We start from the raw sequence: 20,426 nt of genomic DNA, 5'->3' as shown, positions 1-20,426 counted from the left end.
TATATAAGCTATTGTTGTTGTTAAACATACGGTGTGCATTAAATTATTCTTTTTGTTGTATCATAATTTGTAAGATAATGTCAAACTGTAACTTCCCTGGTTCAACTAATGGAAAAGGTCAAATTTGAAGGGCAGATCCAATGTTAAAGGAACACCTTTTTCATGACCCGTAATTTCAAAGCGCTGGTACAATATAAAGGACACTGCAGAGAATGTTTGTATGGCATTGAAATTAACTCAATAGCATAGGCAAGAGTTAAACAATGAACACAAAAGCCCCCCCATTACTAAAGAGGCCAAGCACTTTAGGGACTATTTCAGGCACATTAAATACATTTTACATAGTTCAATGCAACCAACAATCCTTTTCTGAACAAGTTCCTGGCACATGGTTAAACATTAGATCCAAAAACTTCAGGCATTCTACAAGCACTGAATTAAAAAAAAAGGAACATGAATACATGCTCTGTATTGATCCTTATCAAGGCAAATTAACAAGGTGAACTCATTGTCAGGACAAGCTATTGTGCGGAACTGAGGATGGTGAGAACACTCATCACACCAGATCATAATTCTCAGGACTGTAACCCTTATTATCTTACACAAAGCGCACAGATCCTACAAACCAAAGTAGCACACTAAAACTTCCACTTTTTATCATTTAAAATACATTTTGCTTGGCACACAGGGCTGGTTCTCTGCTCAAGGGCCTGTGATGAGGCACTGGCAGAAATGCTACAGCTCAGCTTACTCCCAAACATGTCTGGCCAAACATAAGCCTCATTCCCACTTCCTGCATGCAAACACACCAACATCTTTACAGGCAGAAGCTGTTTAAGGCACTCATGTCCAAAATGCTGCCTACTCACTTTACAATACCAGAAACTTCCAACTCCACTGGGAGAATATATTCTCAACAGTGCCAGCGCTGAAATCTAACACACATTATAGCTAAAGAAAAGGAGGAAAATCAAATAATTTCATGGTAATATCACATCTTAGTGTTTTTGCTGGTCCCCTTCATACAACAGAACATTACTTCTCGGGTTTCATGGAAAACACTAGATCAAGGACTTGTAGAAAGAAGCCTTTCATGTTACAAATGATTAACAGCTCTCTCTTCACTTAATCAGCACAAACATTTCTTACACACATTAGATGAGCAGGCAGATAGGTAGGCAGGAGTCTTTTGTGGTGCAGTGGCAGCTAATCCATAGAACACGCAACACATGCAAATATTTGGACACACAGAGGCATCAGAGTTGTTAAAGACTCGGAAGCTTAGCAGTGCTACAGGCAACAATGTAGAGAGAACCCAACCACCTCTATCTCTGATATCCCAACCCTAAGATCCTGCTATAGAAGTAGCATATTTAAATTCAGCATATTGATTCATGGACACCAGTTCCTCCAAGATACATACCTCAGGAGCAAGGACAAAAGTTTGCATGAATCTTCGCAATGGCTGAGTGTTATTAGAGAGCTCGCCCATGACCTGTACTACAACACCATCATTAAGAGTAGCATGAGCATCCACATGACGAATCTTTGTGTGGCAATCTTTAAAGTTCAGTGACAACACCTTCTTGTGGATATCCTACAGAAATCATATTAAAAGTTTATGAGATACTTTGCAAGAAGGTGCTAAGCAGAGACAAGATTAACACTGTCATGAAAATAATCCTCAGCTTGTGTGGAGCCTACCCCTTTTGATTAAACACTTTCTTAACAAAAGTATATTCTTTTATTCCCTCTGGCACCACTCTCTCTACTTTTTAAGGCACTTTTGTATTAATGCAACCACTAACCTAAAATACATTCTGCTTAATAACCTGAGCATGTATCTGTTTCAAACCACCAAAAAGCACACAAAAATATTAACAAGGATTTTTTTAAAATCCCAGTACAAAACAACCCATACTATTGTAAATTTGATCTTGGTGCCTATAACTTTTCTGACAGGCTTATGACAAATTATCAGAAGAGTATGCTACCTTTGCTCACACACATGCAAGATGCTGACAAATTTGAAATGATGGTTGTTGTGGGTTTTCCGGGCTGTATTGCCGTGGTCTTGGCATTGTAGTTCCTGACGTTTCGCCAGCAGCTGTGGCTGGCATCTTCAGAGGTGTAGCACCAAAAGTCTTTTGGTGCTACACCTCTGAAGATGCCAGCCACAGCTGCTGGCGAAACGTCAGGAACTACAATGCCAAGACCACGGCAATACAGCCCGGAAAACCCACAACAACCATCATTCTCCGGCCGTGAAAGCCTTCGACAATACAAATTTGAAATGCTCTCTGAACACTTAAGACTGCCTCATTCACACTTAAGAGTCAATTACAAAACAATTTCACAAACGCTTACACTCTGCCCATGGACTGCATCTGCTGGTTTTCCATTTGAATCCAAGCCACCATGAACATAAGAGGAATTCTTTCCATAGAATCTGTGAGGGAACAGTTTACAAACATTTCACTGTGTACAATTCCAATTCATTGCATGGACCCTCGCTGCAATAAAGTGTTAGTCATATTATTGGGTTTTAGGTACAGCAACATCTTGGTTTAATCTGACTGAGGTGTAGCTATGGTAAAAGCAATCTGTTAAACCATTTTCAGCAACCATTCACAAAATTCAGGAAAGCAAGATTCCCCACCCACCTCAACTAAGGCTTTTTACAACCCCTTTCCTGTCCTTAGTTAGATTCTAACTTCAACTCTTTTCTTCTTGTCCCTCTGGGTACATTGCTGCCACCACGAATTATATCCAAAACCAGTTAAATTAAATGTTCCCCTGAATAACGTGCCCAAGCATCAGGGTCCTTTGTAGGACTATGTGGCCCTGAGGATAGGAATGGGATATAGGAATAACATATGCTCTGGGATAAAAGAAACCCAAACAAACTTATTTTTACAAGACGTGTATCGGTTTCACACTATTACTTAAGCTTGATGGTTTCATAGGCTCAGGTACACACACACACACACTCAGGAACACAAACAGTTTGCCTGCTTCAGATAGATCAATCTCTCACTCAAATATACATAGACTTTCTCTCTCAGGCATACATACAGTTTGCCTGCTTTAGATAGAGTGAATGTTGTCTCATAGACACACACATTTCAGGCTTTCACACAGGTTGCCTAACTGAACTAGAATGAGAATCTGTTGCAGTAGTATAGATTAAAGCAAAATGCAACAAGCAATACAAACCAATACACATGTATTCTAAGTGAACTGCACTTTGCATGAACTGGCTGTGTGTTTTTTTCAGAATGTAATGTAACTAAAACAGGAGTCGCTTTCATCTTTGACAGCCAATTAAAAATGGTGGCCTTTATCTAGATTAATGTTCTTCTATCACAGAACGGACCAATGGTGATCTACCAACTTAACTCTTTGTCATTTCTCAAAGATTTAGTTTTGTTTTGCAAGTTGGATAACACGTCACTTTTGGGCTAATTAGAAGGTCATACAATAGAAATTATGAATATTTAATGAAGCATCAAACCAATCATAATTTGTTTATGCTATCAAAGATACTGCATAAGATAACCTATATAACATGCAAATTCAAATAGTATGTTAAGAGTTCTGATTGGAAAAAATCTCATGAGGATCTAGGTGAGAAACCTTACCTTTGCATTTTATGTTATGGGAATCTTAAGGCATTTCGGAGAAACTCTGGTTTAAATTTATTTAGGAAATGTTAGCAAACCTAATTCTTATTGCTTTTCTGTGTTCTATTTTTGTAGGATTTATATTAACGATCATATTTTGATATCTTGTTTCTTTAAAAAACTAGAGTATAATTTCAATAATAAAGGAAATAAACTCTAGAAGGTGTCTGTATTTTGATGAGAAAAAGTAAAGCAAGAAGGAACAGATAAATAATGTACTGATAAAGAGAACTTGTTCAAAAAGCAGTCCTGCTTGACAGGTCTTTATAATTGCTGAAAGCTATCCAAGAGTAAAAGATCAATCTTTCTTTTGGGATGGTGGGATCTTTGGTAAGATGTGGATAAGAGTCCATTACAAGCTTCCACACAGGTTGCCTGTCTAAACCAGCATCAGTGTTCTCTCTCAGAAATACATAGATGCTCTCAGGCTACATACAATTTGCCTGTTCAAACCAGAACAGACCTTTGGACACTTACCGAGGAGGGTCCTTCTCCTCTGAGGAAGAGAGGACATCTTGGGTGATTCCCTTTGCCCAATCAGGGAGGCAGGAAGTTAAGTTTCTTCCTCTTTCCTGTTGGTGCTTGGAACACCCCCCTTCTCAGTTCGGGTGACTCCAAACAAGAGTGGAATTTTCTGGTACTGGCACTGCTCAAGAGCAACTTTCACCTGGTAGTTGTGGGTTTTCCGGGCTGTATTGCCGTGGTCTTGGCATTGTAGTTCCTGACGTTTCGCCAGCAGCTGTGGCTGGCATCTTCAGAGGTGTAGCACCAAAAGACAGAGATCTCTCAGTGTCCAAAAGACTGAGAGATCTCTGTCTTTTGGTGCTACACCTCTGAAGATGCCAGCCACAGCTGCTGGCGAAACGTCAGGAACTACAATGCCAAGACCACGGCAATACAGCCCGGAAAACCCACAACAACCATCGTTCTCCGGCCGTGAAAGCCTTCGACAATACATCTTTCACCTGGTACTTAGACCTACAGAATAGTATAGAAAAAAGGGAGACAACATGGAGAGATAAACACAGAAGGACACTGACGAGGAACCTGGGAGGGGAAAGATGTCCTCTGTTACTCAGAGGAGAAGGACCCTCAGTGGAGAAGTGTCCAAAGGTCCATTCTCCCTCTGAGGCAGAGGACATCTTGACTGCTCCCAAAGCAGTTACTCTTTACAGGGCGGGTTGAGTTCCTCATCCTGTATCACATATTGAAGCACTCTCCTTCCAAAGGCGGCATCTGCCAAGTCATACGGATTTAGCTTGTAATGTCTCATGAAGGTAGAAAACTGAGGAGCAAGTGGCGGCCTTGCAGACTTCCTCCACCAACACGTTGTGCAGAGCTGCGTTAGTAGCTGCACTCCTGACTGAATGAACTGTGATTCCCCTGGGAATCTCTCTGTTGCTTGATCTGTAGGCTTCTATGATATGGGTCCTGATATTCCTCTCAATCCTCACCGCTGACATTTTCTTCCCAACGTTAGGAGGGGAAGTGTTAACGGAGAAGATCACCTAGGCCTTGGCTGATGTGTTGTCCGTGTGGATCAGAATGTCTTTGCCTGTTATGCTCCTGGAAAGGTTAGATAGAGCCAATCAAATTGCCCACATCTCTAGCAGGTTGATGGGGTGCCAAGATTCCTCCTCGGACCAGAAGCCCTGGATCGATTGCCCCTCTAACATCGCCCCCTCATCCTGACATGCTGGCATCCATGAACAATTGAAGTCTGTGAGGGCTCAGGAAGCGTTTTTCTCTGCCGAAGGTTGGCATCCTGTCGCCACCACTTGAGGCTCTCCTTGACTTTCCATGGTACCTTTATGAGTCTGTTGAACTTGGATATGTGATCTGAAATGGTTGAAGGAAGGAGTAGATCCTGGGGTGGAAACCTCCCCAATAGACGGTCTGACAGTTTGCTACTAAGGTCCCCACCAGCTTGGAGAATAATGTGAGCGAGGAGGAGCTGCTTCGGACCACAGATCTGTTAAGTTCCTTGGTCTTTTGGATCTTTTCCTGAGGGAAGAAGAGTCATCCTTTTTTGATGCCGATTGTCAGACCCAGATGAACCAGCCTCTATGAGAGAAGGATGGAACACTTGTTCATGTTCATCAGGAACCTGTGGCGTTGCAGGAAGTGAATTGTCTCCCAAGTATATTGGATGACTTTCTCTCTGGAGCCCGCCCTTTTAAGGATGCCGTTGAGATACGGATGGATGTGAATCCCCCTCTCTCTTTGTCAAACAATGGGATTGATAAGTACTTTTGAAAGGACTCTAGGAGCTGTAGCCAGGCTGAAGTGTAGCGCTTTGGTAGTGGTGGTTGACGACGCATAATGGTGCATTTGATGTATGGGAATGTAGAGGTAGGACTCGGTGAGGTCAGTGGAAATGAGGAAGTCCCCTGAGCGAAGCGCTTCTGAAATGGATCGTAGTGTTTTCATGTAGAAATGCTTTAGTTTGATGAAGTGATTTACGAACTTGAAGTCCAGAATAGTTTGCCAGTCCCCGTTTTTCTTTGGTATGATGAAGAGGGAATACACTCCAAGGACGCTCTCCTGATAAGAGAACGTACTCTATGGCTTCCATGTTTAGAAGATGTTGTAAGGATTCCCAGGAGATGAGCCTTCTCTGGGGATTTTTGCAAAGTGGTGACTTCAAGAAACGATACAGTGGGTGGGATTTGAATTCAATGGAAAACCCCTTGGAGACTATGTCAAGGGACCAGACGTCTGCCATTGATTATACCTACGCTGGATGGAACTGTAGAAGTCTCCCTTCCACTGGGCCCCTAGGTGAGTGAGGATTTTGGGGGCTTTGGCTTTGAAATTTTGCCTGTCTCCTCGAGACTGATTAAGCCTGTTGGTCCTAGAACTGAAGGAGCTTTGCTTGAAGCTTTGTCTGTTATTGTTCCAGGAGGAACATCTGGGCTCCTGGTGAGGTCTGGCCAGGGAGTGTTGAGGACGAAGGGCTGAAGATTAAAGATGCGCCTGTAGATCTTCTGAGTGTTCTGGGTAGGGCCGTCTTCTTGCCCCGCGTTTCCACTAAGACCTTATCCAGCATTTCTCCAAATAGTTTGTCACCCCAGAAGGGATAGGCCATAAGGATGAATTTGGAGTGGAGGTCAACTGGCCATGCTCTCAATCATAGAAGTCTCCTTGCGACTGCTGCTGATGCTATGGTTCTAGAGGAGAAGGTCAGGGCATCTAAGATGGCGTCCACCATGAAGGTACTGGCCTTCAGAATCCTGTTGGCCCCCTCCAACAGACATCTGTGGTTTCCAGGGAACAGCTGGATACGCTTATGGTCCACACCACCAAGGCTCTTGATATGATTGAGGCTGTGGTGGAGGCTCGTACAGCCATGGCCGAGTCTTCGTGGGCCCTCCTGAGGGCAGACTCAGCTTTCCTGTCCAAATTATCTTTCAAGATGCCGTGGCCATTCTCTTTGAGCAGGCCCGAAGACTGAAGTGCTGCCACCGGAGCATCTGTGGAACCTGCAACAACTCAATAGCATACACAGGTAATGCATATAGCTTCTTGACAGAGTTTGAGCACAATATATTGGCTGCAGAGAGAGACCATTCGGCCTTCAATAGCCTTATAAAGTACTCTGGGAATGGAAAAAACTCTCTCTGGAGTATCAGTCCTGGGGAAGCATTCCCTACATCCCCGGGGCCTGGAGGCCTTGCCCGTCTTAGGGTCTTCCTCTTCCCCTTCGGTGTTCTCCTGTAGAACCAGGGAAACCAGGGCTTTGGTCAGTAAGTATTGGTAGTCCTCCACTTGAAAAAACTCTGAGAGGAGTGGCTTACCTAAGGCCACCTACTGAGCCCATGGCAGAAGCGGGATTAGAACCAGCAGAGTGCTGATTTTCAGTCTAATGACTTAACCGCTATGCTACAGCAATTCTTTTTCCTCCTCCTCCTCAGAGAGACCCTTCTCTCTATTCTCATTTTCAGAGGAGGTTCACCCCCCAAACCCTGCCCCCACCCCTGGGTCTGTCTGGGGTGGACCTTTGAGCTGCCTTAATGGGCCATTGTCTCTTGCTTAGGCATTGCTTATTGGTGGGGAGGGGCGCTGATGCTGTCTCGCTAGCATCTCTAGTTTGGGATTGTCAAAATCGAAAGACCTCTTGCCACAGCCTGTCTTAAAGTGGAGAGGTGGTCACCCTGAAGGGGGGTGCCGCAATCGCCAAGTATATTTCCAGCCAAAGAATCATCAGGTCCGGATTCTGCAGGGTCCAATCTGCACCGGAAGGGCCTGCTACTCCTTCTCCTGGTAGGAGGGTGGTAAGCGTGTCATTTTTGGCTGTGTGGGTTTCGGTGCGGGCACCGCCACCACTTCCCACCATTTTTGCATCCTCTACAGCAGCACAGTTCTCAGCCTCCGGGCAGAGAAGCGCTGTGGATCTCGGCTCCTGCTGCTTCCGTTGTACTCCTTTGTGAATGGTACACGGCTCTAAGGCTAGAAAGTTGCCGAGATTCCGTTCTAGCCAGGAAGGCAGGACGGTACCGTGGGGGGGGGGGGGATTCATGTTCTCTGTCGCCGATGCAACTGTAGCAGGGTTCTCCTCTTTGCCCTCCATAAAGCTCCCGTCGGGAGTCCACAGGCTCCATGTCCCCTTGAGCTCACCAAGATGGAAGCAAAAAACAGAGGGGAGGGAGCAGAGCGAGCAAGAGAAGACAAAAGTAGAGAAGAGAAAATATAAAAGGAAGGGGAAAGTGAAAGTGAAAGTACAGCAGTACAAAGGATTAATGAGCAAGAGTGGCAGAGCAATCTGCCTTTTCAACTGTTCTCCCTGGAGGCAGGAAAGAATTGAGAAAGGGGGTGTTCCAAGCACCAACAGAAAAGAGGAAGAAACTTAACTTCCTGTCGCTCTGATTGGGCAAAGGGAATCACCCAAGATGTCCTCCGCCTCAGAGGGAAAATGCCTTTTTCTCTCTGCTCAGAAACTAAAAACTGCAGTTCATTCTGCCTCTAGAGCACTGCTACTGTCCAATCAGATTTCACTCCAGTCACATTTCTCAACTCCACCCACACTCTCAGTCATCAACCAATCATCTAACTCACTCACCCCTCTCTTACAACCCCACTCTTCATCTGTATCACATCAAGCATTTAAAGAAACATACACATAAACACATTACATCATTATAAGGCTTGCTATTAACTAATAGCTTTGTTGTCACTGTGACTCCAGCTTGTTTCCAGGTAATGATCCATAGGCCTGATGTGCAGCACATGCCACAGCATGCACCTTTAAAAATATTTTTTTAAATGTACTGGACATATTCAGTTCACAATTTGATAGTTAAAGCCAGTGGTTTCACAAAGTCTACTGCAAACAATTGTAATGCTTGTATCCTTTTTGCACTAGTTTATGATCCAGAGAAATAAGATAAAGACTGTAGGCTCTATGTCTCTGAAAGGCACTCTTTCCTACAATTTACCTGTTCCTAGCCCTCAGACTAAACCACAGAGAAATCTGTGAAATGGACCATAATTCCCTGATTGTATCTGCAATAATAAACTGCAGGAGTGCCGTGGAAACCGCATGCGCTTTAAGGGAGGTCAGTACAGGAAATGCTTTGATATGGAATTAAGGGCTACTCAAAATATTCTATGACTTCTTGCTGAAAATGGTATTTTTACTAATGCAGAAAAGCTAAATTTTATTTCACATGTTCACAAGCTGAGCCCTGAGAGGAAAAAAGGGTTCTGGAACAAGATCTAACACACCCTGGATCAATTAAAATGGGTGAAGAGGTAACAAAGAGAGAAAATGTTAAGCTGCAAAGACCTACATAGTGGACAAAAAGAATTTTGGTCAGTTAAGAGCAAGATCTGGGTCCAATAGCATCTTAAAGACCAACCAGATTTCCTAGGTATGAGCAGCACAGCAATGAAAGGTTTCTATACAAATGAGGCCACGTATCTTTAAAATTACACAGAGGTGTTTTTTTAAAAAACAAGCTGTGCTAATTTTAATCATTTTTTAAAAATGGTTGAGATTAGTTTTTTTAAAAAAAACTCTTTATTTCTAAATGTATTAGTAGTCAGGCTACTAAAAAGAATGATACAGGGGGACAATGACAAAAACTCCAGGCATACTTGAGGTAACAATTTCAAATTCCATAAGCAGTTGCTAAATTAACTATAAATACCCTTTGCAGTATTCATTCCACAAAAAATGACCACGCCCAAACTATTTTTTTTTTTTACCTGTGCAAGAAATCTGGTGCCTGATTCAGCAGGGTATAATATTGTCTCACGAACTCCCGCCCAACCAGCAGGGGACTTGGCTTCTCCATCACCATTTCTTTGGTCAACTGAAAACTAAAGCCAATACAACCAACAATTAGAATTATGAAAATAACTGTTCCAATTTCTTCACATTGTTTCAGTTTTCTGTACATATCATTACAATTGCAACCTCAAGAAGAGTTTTAGGATGGTAACTAATTCCCCATGCCACAGATGTTATTATTTTATTTATATTATTTATAGTCCACCTTTCTCACTAAGACACAAGGCAGATTACAGAGTAATTTAATGTGATCAACAGCAGTAACACTCAATAACCAATACAATAGAAATTTGAAAACAAGTAGAAAACTGATTCAGAGCTGAAACAAAATCAAATTGACATGAAGTATTAAACAATATGGAGAAGGTATCCAGTAAAGGCATAATTACAGCAAAAGACCATACACAGTAGAGTGGTCAAAAGCTCCTATCCCTTTACCAACTTATCTCTCTGAACTATTTTCTGACAGAATCCTCTTACCTATATAAAAAATCCCTCCTGAATAACTGAATTGTGCAAAGTCTTCAGGCAGTCAGGAGACTGGGAGCTTTCCTGAGCTCTTCAGGCAAGCAATTCCACAAAGTGAGGGCCACTACAGAGAATGTGTGTATATGGGCACCTGCAGAAGGTCCTATTCAGATGAGTGAAGCAGACATGGCAGGGTATAGGTAGAGAGACGGTTCTATAAATATGAGGCTCCAAGTCCATGAAGAGCTTTGGACGTGATAGCTAAACCCTGAACGGAGCATGGTATGTACACTCTACCTAGCTCCTCATAGTAATCAAGCTGCAGTGTTCCACACTAACTGTATCCTAAGCTTTCACATTCCATGGCCCTGCCCCAACGCTGGCAACTTGTAAGGCCGAACAATGTGATCCAAGTTAAAATACTCCTACTAAATTCAATGGAAGGAAAAAAGTATTGCACCCCTCCCCTGTCCCTACCCACCTACATGGTCAAGAAGGTGTACAGGATTCCAGCTAACTCTACAGTCAATCACAACTCACAGTACTATCTGAACTGCAGCCAGGACATCTGTCTTTGGTAACAGGGCATGGTACACAAGATTTTCTTGCTGCCATCAAGGTATGTACACATAGAACACCGAGTATAGGGAGATGCAATGTTAGCCAGGAAGTGTTGTTTAAAAAGACAAAGCAGAAGACTTGGTCAATTTCACCTCTCTACACAAGAGTAGTTTAAAAAGACAGGGCCTGTGGGTGGGTGAACCAGTCCAGTTGGTGGCTTACATGGGAGACGGGGAGGGGGGCACTATTGTTCTTCCTCCCAGCCTGCCAGCCTCCAGAGGAAACATGGAAGGGGGCTGTATCACCACAGAGATTGCTTGGGTCTTCCCTCCTCTTGGTGGGTAAGTTTACACTGTCAACATCTGCTCAGACATGTTCCTCTATGGGGGGGGGGTGTAAATCCCTCTCCCTTTGTGCTTTTAACTTTTCAGATTCTTCTGCAAACATGGAGGGGCTCTCCTAAGTTTGTCAAATGATCTCTCTCATTTTATCTGTAAGGCATATCTGAAAGTAGACTATATCCCAAAGGCTTAACTAACTTAAATACATGTGCAGACTCCCAAGTTACTCAGCACACTGAAGCCTCAGTTGAAAGTTTCAAAGTACAGTGCCTCTCAGTGCATTATACAGATATACAATAATCAAAACACAGTCTAGGTTCAACCAATATTTCCATGGATTTCAATACAATCCACTTATCGCAATAATTTCCAAGTTAACAAAAGGAAATTTTTACAGTTCATAAGTCAATTCATGACATTTAAGGGTCCAAGTTAATTCATGTTTCTGAGAAATTTTGAGACTCTTCAAGCCGTAAGCATGTGGCAGGTAGACTGATATGTTCTTCCCATTTCAAGCCAATTTCCTCAGAGCAGTCACAGCCAAGTCTAGTATCTCATCAATTTCATACAGACACCCAAGGCAGTTCTTCAGCCTCCCATAGGGTGGGTTCAGACCAACTCACCTTATGGGAGGCTGAAGAACCCACCTTATGAGGGGCTAAAGAACAGCAGAAATGAGGGACTTAGGCCATAAACAGTTTTGCATGCAATAGCCAAAAGCTTTGAATTCAGTCCAGTAACTGATGGGTAGCCAATGGAGTGACTGCAGAATGTAAGTAAAATGCATGCTCTGCCTAGCACCTGATGGTAACTGAGCTGTAGCCTTCTGCATTAACTGGAGTTTCTGAGCTGACTTTGAGGGGAGATGTGTAGAATGGATTACAATAGTCTGGTCTCTATATTACTGGGGCATGAATCCAGGTGGCCATATCAGCTGTGTCAAGGTAGGGAGCCATCTTCCAGGCTAATCTGAGTTGAGAGAAGGCCTGTTTGGCAGCTGTGTTTACTTGCTTCTCTGGCAGCAGAACTAGATTCAGTATAACCCCTAGACAATTAACCGAGTCAGTCAAGGTCAACTGAACTCTATCAAAGGTGGGAAGCACAATGTCAAGACTTTCACTCTCCCCACCAGCAACCTTAAATTCTCTATGCTTCTGTAAATAGACTTCTCTTTATCCTGTACTGCAAGTTCTCGCCTAGCTGGCATGTACAATTCCATCTCGTTTCATTCCAATTTTATCTACTAAGACCCCACAGTCACTTCATTGGTTTACATAAAGAAATAGAAATAAATAATGAGGATGCTAAAGAGAGAAAAATATTTTAGCTTGTTTTGTTTATGAGGATAAAAGTTGTTCTTATCTCTACTGTCAAACAAGGAACAGCCTCTGCTTGTTTCTCTGTTCCAGAAGTCCACAGCAATGTCTGAAATCTGTTGTCACACTGCAGAATCTAACATAATTAAGACTGCATAACACTTCCTGTTCTCCATACCTGAAGACAAAGAAGCTGCAAGCTACTGGGTTTTTCCAACATACCCTGAAACACTTCTCCCTCCCCTACACCATTTTTTTAATTTTTGTTTCTTTTATTGACTGTATAACCTTTAAAAAAGTTTAGGGGTATGTAAAAAGCCACGTTGGGTCCCCCAAAACGGGATACAATTTTTTTTAAATCCTTACTTTCTCATAGCAGCACCTTTTGGGTCCGCATGCCCAATAGGAAAGTTGGAAATTAGAGACTTAATACATATAGAAGACACACTGGAGGCGGGAGGGAGGCTGCAGTAAGGATGTAAACTAAGCAAGATGGCCTCTTATGACTGCAGAAAGCTCATAGGAACCAACCTGACCAACTGTCAAGTCATGTAGAAGTCTTTAAAGACCTTCAAAATTGTTGTGTTCATTAATCTAGATAAAGTTTTGATAGGTGCTGCAGACCCCAAGGCCAAAACTAAACCAATACCATAAAATGCAACTCCACTAGTTACTAAACTTCTTTTTTTTCTTATAATCCAGCTAGGTTATGCCCACACCAATTATAAGGAATACTTTAAATATCACCTACAATCAGATACTATATTGAAAAGCAAATGATGGCTCCAAAGTGGCTCCAAACTTCAGTCTTCTATGTAGGCTGGGAGGAGCTCAATAAATGTGTTTTTATATGATGTAATGGTGGGAGGGCGGACTAAAATCTAAAGTAAATAAATAAAAAATAAAGTAGGTAGCAACAACACTACCGAGTCCCAGGTACCATATCCTTCACACATTTCCCATCCATACCTTTTATCATCATTCCTATACAGAGGTTCTTTTTAAAAAAGGAGGTATTCTCTATATATTTGGGCTTTGGATAGGGTTGAAAACACATGGATACAGCAACTTTGCCATAGCTAAACTTGCACAGCACGGATTATGACAAGTGCCTGGAAACCGTATGTACATTGCCTTTTGTTCCATAGCACAGGAAGTAACAGCTGATCCGAGCTCTGTGCATAAGGTATCTTGCACTGTCACTTGAGGATTTCCTTTCCCATTTATTCCTATGGAGGTGAATAGGTTGCTGCACGGAGAACCCACCAAGCATCCAACTGCACTGTACAACAGTTGGCATTAGCCTGCATGCGTTCATATTTTCTTTTACCTGCAAAGCTTGATACCTTGCCATATCTCACTCCAGCCCAAGAAGTTATGACTGCTATTTGACCACAAGCTTTCTAAATCTCATCTCTACTGGGACTCAAGTCTTAATTAATTCAATGGGACTTATTTCTGAATAAGTGTGCACAGGATTGAGCCGCTCACTGTTTAAAGGAGTCAAGTATTTAAAGCTTTCATCATATGCACACTTAACCAGACTGCAAGTATAATTAAACTCACTAAGTAATATCCTTAGAATCAAGTTCTAAGTGTGTCCTTAAAATGAAACTGATTATCTTAATAACCCCATCTCCCAATGGAATTGTTATAATTATCTTAAAAATGTTCCTAACTCTGTATATGAGGGACTTTAGCTTCTGGAAAGTTAAAAATCCTGGGTTTTTTCATAATTGATTCTGAGTGGTACTTTCCTCTCCTCTAACTCGTTTCCAGAGATCTTGGGGGAACAGCATAAATCGCTATTTATTTCTCTGAAAGAGACAAAATTATCAAGTATAGTTAATGCTACACAAGTCAGTCTTCTTTTTTTTTTATATTTTTTTTTTATTTTTCAAACTACAAAACACTACACAGCACTACACAAGACTATCACAAGGAAAGGGGAAAGGGAAGGGACAAAGGGGGATGGAAAAGGAAGAGGGGGGGGGGATGACCTACAAACACTAAACACTACACTTCAATGTTTTCCCTTCATACTGTCATAATACAAAAATAGCTCCATAGGATAATGATGGGAGTGGTTAATCATACAGAGAATAAGCATTTCAAATTCTGATTAAACTTTCCTCCCCCTTCTAGGTCCCGGACGCAATTCTCTCTGTGCAACCGCTGTTGCGGTGCTCTCCTCCTCCTCCTCCCCCCCCCCCTCCGGCTTCTCCTTTTCTTCGTTCTCGGTGCAGCAAAATTCCGGGTTTTTATCCTCAAAATCCTTTAGTTGATCTTCTGATAGTATCTTATAGGCCTGATCTTTATATCTAAACCATATTCCTTCCGGGAATAGCCATTTGTACTTTATTCCATGGTCCCTCAGAAGAGCTGCAAACTTTTTATACTTAAAACGCCTTTTCCGGACTAGAAATGGAACGTCCTTCAAAATCTTGACTTTCAAACCCATAAAGTCCAAATCCGCATTGTATGAGTTATATAGGATGGTGTCCCGAATCTTTTTAAATGAAAAGTCAATAATGATCTCACGAGGCAACTGTCGCTTTGTTGCATATTTTGAAGAAGCCCGACGGACCTCCAAAATGGCGCTTTTAACCTCTTCTTTAGTCGTCCTCGCGGGTATCGCCAATAGTTCCGAGACCACCTCCCACAGATCCTCATTTTCCTCCTCTTTCACGTTTTGGAGACGCAAAATTGTCTGCGTTCGTTCCATCTGTAGCCCGATCAGCTGGTTCTCAACCAACTTCAGCTCCTTTTTTGTAGCCTTCACAAGTGACGCACTTTCCAGAGCAGACTTCTCTGCCCCCCCCCCCCGCTACTTCTTTAATGGTTTTCACTTCGCTTTCAATTGAGCCCACCCTTTGATCAGTTTCGTTCAGCTTGTCAACAAAGGGTTTTATGGCTTCCACCACCGCCCTGCACACCAACTCTTCGAGCGACTCTCCCTTCAAGGTAGCCGAGATTGACTTACCGAGAGCGGGACTTTGCTTCTTTGCTGCCATTTGGGGGGGGGGGCGCCAACAAAATTCTGGAACTCACTGAAGGGGAAGAACGAGTCTTCTTCAGATCAACCTCTCCTTCACGAACGCTTGTAGAACAGAAGGGATTCGCTTGTTTACGGGCTTCCGCCTGTTTCTTTTATTTGCCGTTTCTCGTTGCCCGGCGGCACTCGAGGCGCCGCGCACGTCTGCCGGCCTCCATAGGGACAAACGGGCAATTCCCCCCCCCCCGCATTGATTTCGGGGAGTTCTTCCCGCAGCGTCCCGGACCCTGGCTCCCTCCCTGGGAGTCCTGGGGGCTAATCCTTGCGGATCAGCCGCCCGGTCAGGGTGCCCGGTCGTTTCCTCCCGGACCAGCCGAGAGGAGCGTCCGGCATGGCTGAGAAAACGAAACCGAATCTCGCTACACAAGTCAGTCTTCAATTGTGTACGTGGATTTTACTTCAAACTAGAACTTAGTCTAAGCACTTCTGAACTGTTCTTAACATATCTTTAAAAATGGTTAAAATATACTTTAAAGATTTAAGTATTGTGTCTCCATTTATAAACACTTATAAACAGGTTGTTATGAATGAATCTGGCTCCTGGATCCAAAGAAAATTTGGACAGTGCTAAACCTCAATTTGAATGCTTCCCATTTAGATTCATCTTCTACTTCACTTCATCATCCCCTTATCTTAACTGTGGCTATAAGCTACAGTGGTTATCAATGAAGGAAAAAAAGTCACTGGTGTATCATACCTGGCTGAAATTCAAGTAGACAAAATGCTTAGTCACTTGCTTACCTAAGGTAAATAGAAACTGGCCACACAACTCTAGAAGTGCCCTATTCTCCAACACTCCATACTGAAGTGCTGCAGTTTTTGCCTATCATATAACTCTCACCCAGCCATCTAAGTAAACAGGCCCTCCTCTCAATGCTGCCTTCTAGAAATCGTTACCACAGGATATGGCGATTGCCACCAACTTGGAAGGCTTTAAAGGGGAGTAGACAAATTCATGGAGGACAGAGCTATCAGTGGTTATTAGTCATGATGGCTACTACTCATGATCGATATCTACTCCCTCCAACCAGAGGCAGTACGCCTCTTTATTTCACTTGCTGGGGAGCACGGGCTGGTGAATGCTGTTGCAGTAATCCTACTTGTGGACTTCCTAGGGCTGGACCAGATGGGCCTTCAATCTGATTCAGAATGGCTTTTTTATGCTCTTTGTTTTGTTTGTAAGGTCTGAGTGCCCATGCTACCTGGCAGCAAAGGCACTATTTACCATTCACATAGACCAAGGACACTTGTCCCTTGAATGAGCAGATTCTAATCTGCTTACAAAGATAACATGTAATTTTAAAAATATTAGATGTTTTTAATGCAATCCAATGTCCAAGAAGAAAAAACTGCATTTATGTTTCCGGATGCTGAAAAGCGTTTGATAATGTTTCTTGGAAGTTTCTTATGAAAGCATTGCAAAGAATGAAATGTAGGACTGAGTTCTTGAATTGGATCCAAAGTATTTACACCAACCAACAAGCTGCAATTTTAGTAAATGGTTTTACGAAGAAAATTGAAATAACAAAAGGAACACATCAGGGATGTCCAATATCACCATTACGGTTTATTATTGCGTTGGAAATTTTGGCAGTGAGAATCAGACAAGATAGAAAAATTGCTGAAATAAAGGAGGGTAAAAGACATATAAAATGAAAAGCTACGCAGATGATTTGGTCATATCAGTGATGAATCTATACATTTCCCTGACTTATGTAATAGAACAAATATCAAGATTTGGACAGCACTCTGGATACAAGTTGAATAAAAAGAAAACAAAGATGTTAATTTTGACAATGACAGAGGAACGAGATAAGATTGGAAAGATACCGAACTGTGCCATTACTACAAACCCAATAAAATACTTAGGGATAAATGTATCACCACAAAATGAGACTCTCCATACAATTATTAAAAAGTCTGGACAAGAATTACTGAAGATTTGCAGAGATGGGGAAAATTGAATATTTCATGGCTAGGAAGAATCTCTACTGTCAAAATGAATATTTTAACTAAACTGAACTTTTTATTTCAAATTATCCCAATTCATATAGACCAAAAAATTCTAAACAAGAGACAAAAAGTAATAAATAACTTCATATGGAAAGGGAAGAAACCAAAGATAAGATTCAAAGTACTACAAGACAACAAAAATCAAGGAGGACTGGCAGTACTGAACATCAAATTGTATCACCAAGCGGCAGTGGATTATAAATCCAAATAGTAGACATATCAAATTGGAGATAGTAGATGCTGAAGAAGGCATCAATAATTATCTATGGATTAAGAAATCATGGAAACCCATTCACAAACAGGATGGGACCCACATATTAAGAGATGGATTGCTTAAAACATGGTTTCAATGCAGATAGAGATTGAGTCCACTGATCTCCCCACTGATGTCGCCAATAAATGCTCACTACGACACAGCCATGAGAAATAGAATTGATCAGCTCAGCTATGAATCAATGATTGATAAGAAAGGAAATGTAAAAATTTGGCAAGAAATTCAAGCTCAAGGTAAAAATATCCCATGGCTGATACATCACCAAACAGTATCAAAGAAAGAAATCGAGGAGAAACTCCCATTTCTGGATACCTTGGTCATCCGCAAAGCAAACTTTCAGTTAGTCACAAGGTCTACAGGAAACCAACTCACACTGATCGGTACTTACACAAAAACTCCAATCACCACCCCCGACAGAAAAGAGGCATAATGAAAACATTAGTGGATCGTGCAAAACGGATATGTGAGCCGCACTTTCTCAATGAGGAAATTAATCATCTAAACCACGCACTTCAGGCAAATGGCTACTCCAGAAATGAAATCCAAAGAGCAATCAAACCCAGGATGAATCAAACAACCAAGGAAAAACAGTCTCCTACAGGAAAAGTGTTTTTGCCATATATCAAAGGAATTACTGATCAGATGGGAAAGCTTATGAAAAAGCATAACCTTCAAGCAGCATTCAGATCCACCCGAAAAATACAACAGATGCTACGATAAGCAAAAGACAGTAGAGACCCCCTCACCTCTGCAGGAGTATACCGTATACCCTGCAGCTGTGGACAAGTTTACATCGGGACCACAAAGCGTAGCATCCAGACAAGAATAAAAGAACATGAAAGACACTGCAGACTTGGACAACCTGAAAAATCAGCAGTGGCTGAACATAGCCTAACTCAAACAGGGCACAGTATCCTATTCCAGGACACCAAAATACTGGACAACACTTCCAACTACTTTGTCAGACTGCACAGGGAAGCCATTGAAATTCACAAGCATAAGCAAAACTTCAACAGGAAAGAAGAAACCTTAAGAATGAACAGAGCATGGTTTCCAGCTCTGAAAAACACCAGGCTAACAAAACATTCTATCCCAGACAATAGCCCTGCAGAGAAGATTAGCACATCAAGTACCAATCCATATGCAAAAGAACCTCCTCAGGATACAGTGAAGCCTCCCGCCATTAGCATTCCACACCCTGGGAAACTCTTACAGGATGACTCAGCTCAACCCCACCCCTCCTGAGTAGATATAAATGACCTGCCAACATCTTTTCCACACTGTGACACTGAGAGATCTCTGTATTTTGGTGCTACACCTCTGAAGATGCCAGCCACAGCTGCTGGCGAAACGTCAGGAACTACAATGCCAAGACCACGGCAATACAGTCCGGAAAACCCACAACAACCATCGTTCCCCGGCCGTGAAAGCCTTCGACCATAGTATCAAAGAAGTCAGTAGGTTGAGAGAAAAAAAAGAATTTGAACTATTAATATCTAGAGATCTGAAGCATCTCCTAGGAAAAATCTACAATTTTACTGCAATACCACACAGAAATGGAGCAAGTAAAAACATGTATAATAAAACGGATGGAAAATTTCAGAGGAACTATTCCTATGAATCTATGGAAAGATGTATGTACTAAGGACACAAAATTTTTAGGCTGTTAGTTACTAAGAGAGAATTGGTATAAAATGTTCTTTAGATGGTACACTGCCCCCAAAGACATTGTGAGAATTATTAAGGGTTACAGTGGACACTGTTGGAAATGTCAAAGCATGGACTCAACATTTTACCATATGTGGTGAACCTGTAAGAGAACACAAAAATATTGGATAAAGATGCATGAAGAGATGCAGAAGATTCTCAAACTCAGATTTGAGTTAAATCCAAAAAACACATGCTCTTAAACATCCTACCAATTAATGTTAGGAAAGAATAGGGAGACCTTTTCCATTACATGGTGACAGTAGCAAGAGTATTATACACAGCAAAATGGAAAACAGATATATGTCCTGATGTGTCAGAGTGGATAGATAAGATTTATCAATATGCATTAATGGCCAAATTAACTAATCTACATAACAGACCAATAGCCAAATTTAGGGGGAAATGAAAGGATTTTTTGATTACTTAGGCAGAAATTGACATCATTTAAGGTAACTTAGTATAAAGATAAGAAGATAAAACATAGGGAAATGATTAATCAAAAAGTTGATATTATAGTGTGTATAAGTAACCAAGGAGGGGGAAGGAGAGCCATTATACAATTATGTTTAGTCATGGCAAATTTTGAATGAATTTTTGTATTATTTCAATGTAATTTTAAAGCAGCGCTTGTATATGTCTTAAACTAATTTCAAATGTACTGTTTATATAAGTTTCTTTAAGTCTCAATTCAATTTCAAATGTAGTGTTTATAT

The 20,426-nt window shown here is 41.8% G+C and overlaps 1 protein-coding gene across 5 annotated transcripts in view; it reads right to left on the bottom strand.

The window, feature by feature from the left end:
* G3BP1 (G3BP stress granule assembly factor 1) overlaps positions 1–20,426 on the bottom strand; it is a 52,875-nt gene that overhangs the window by 15,615 nt on the left and 16,834 nt on the right. For all 5 annotated transcript variants that reach the window (XM_054978415.1, XM_054978416.1, XM_054978417.1 and 2 more), the window contains exons 2-4: positions 9,891–10,004; positions 2,368–2,449; positions 1,424–1,597 (exon numbers count right to left, since the gene is read on the bottom strand). In XM_054978415.1, coding sequence (XP_054834390.1) covers positions 1,424–1,597; positions 2,368–2,449; positions 9,891–10,004 — 370 coding nt within the window. The remainder of the gene's footprint in view (positions 1–1,423; positions 1,598–2,367; positions 2,450–9,890; positions 10,005–20,426) is intronic.

The sequence above is a fragment of the Eublepharis macularius genome, chromosome 4, assembly GCF_028583425.1.
Source record: "Eublepharis macularius isolate TG4126 chromosome 4, MPM_Emac_v1.0, whole genome shotgun sequence".
NCBI lineage: Eukaryota > Metazoa > Chordata > Lepidosauria > Squamata > Eublepharidae > Eublepharis > Eublepharis macularius.
This window is presented reverse-complemented; position numbering and strand designations above follow the sequence as displayed.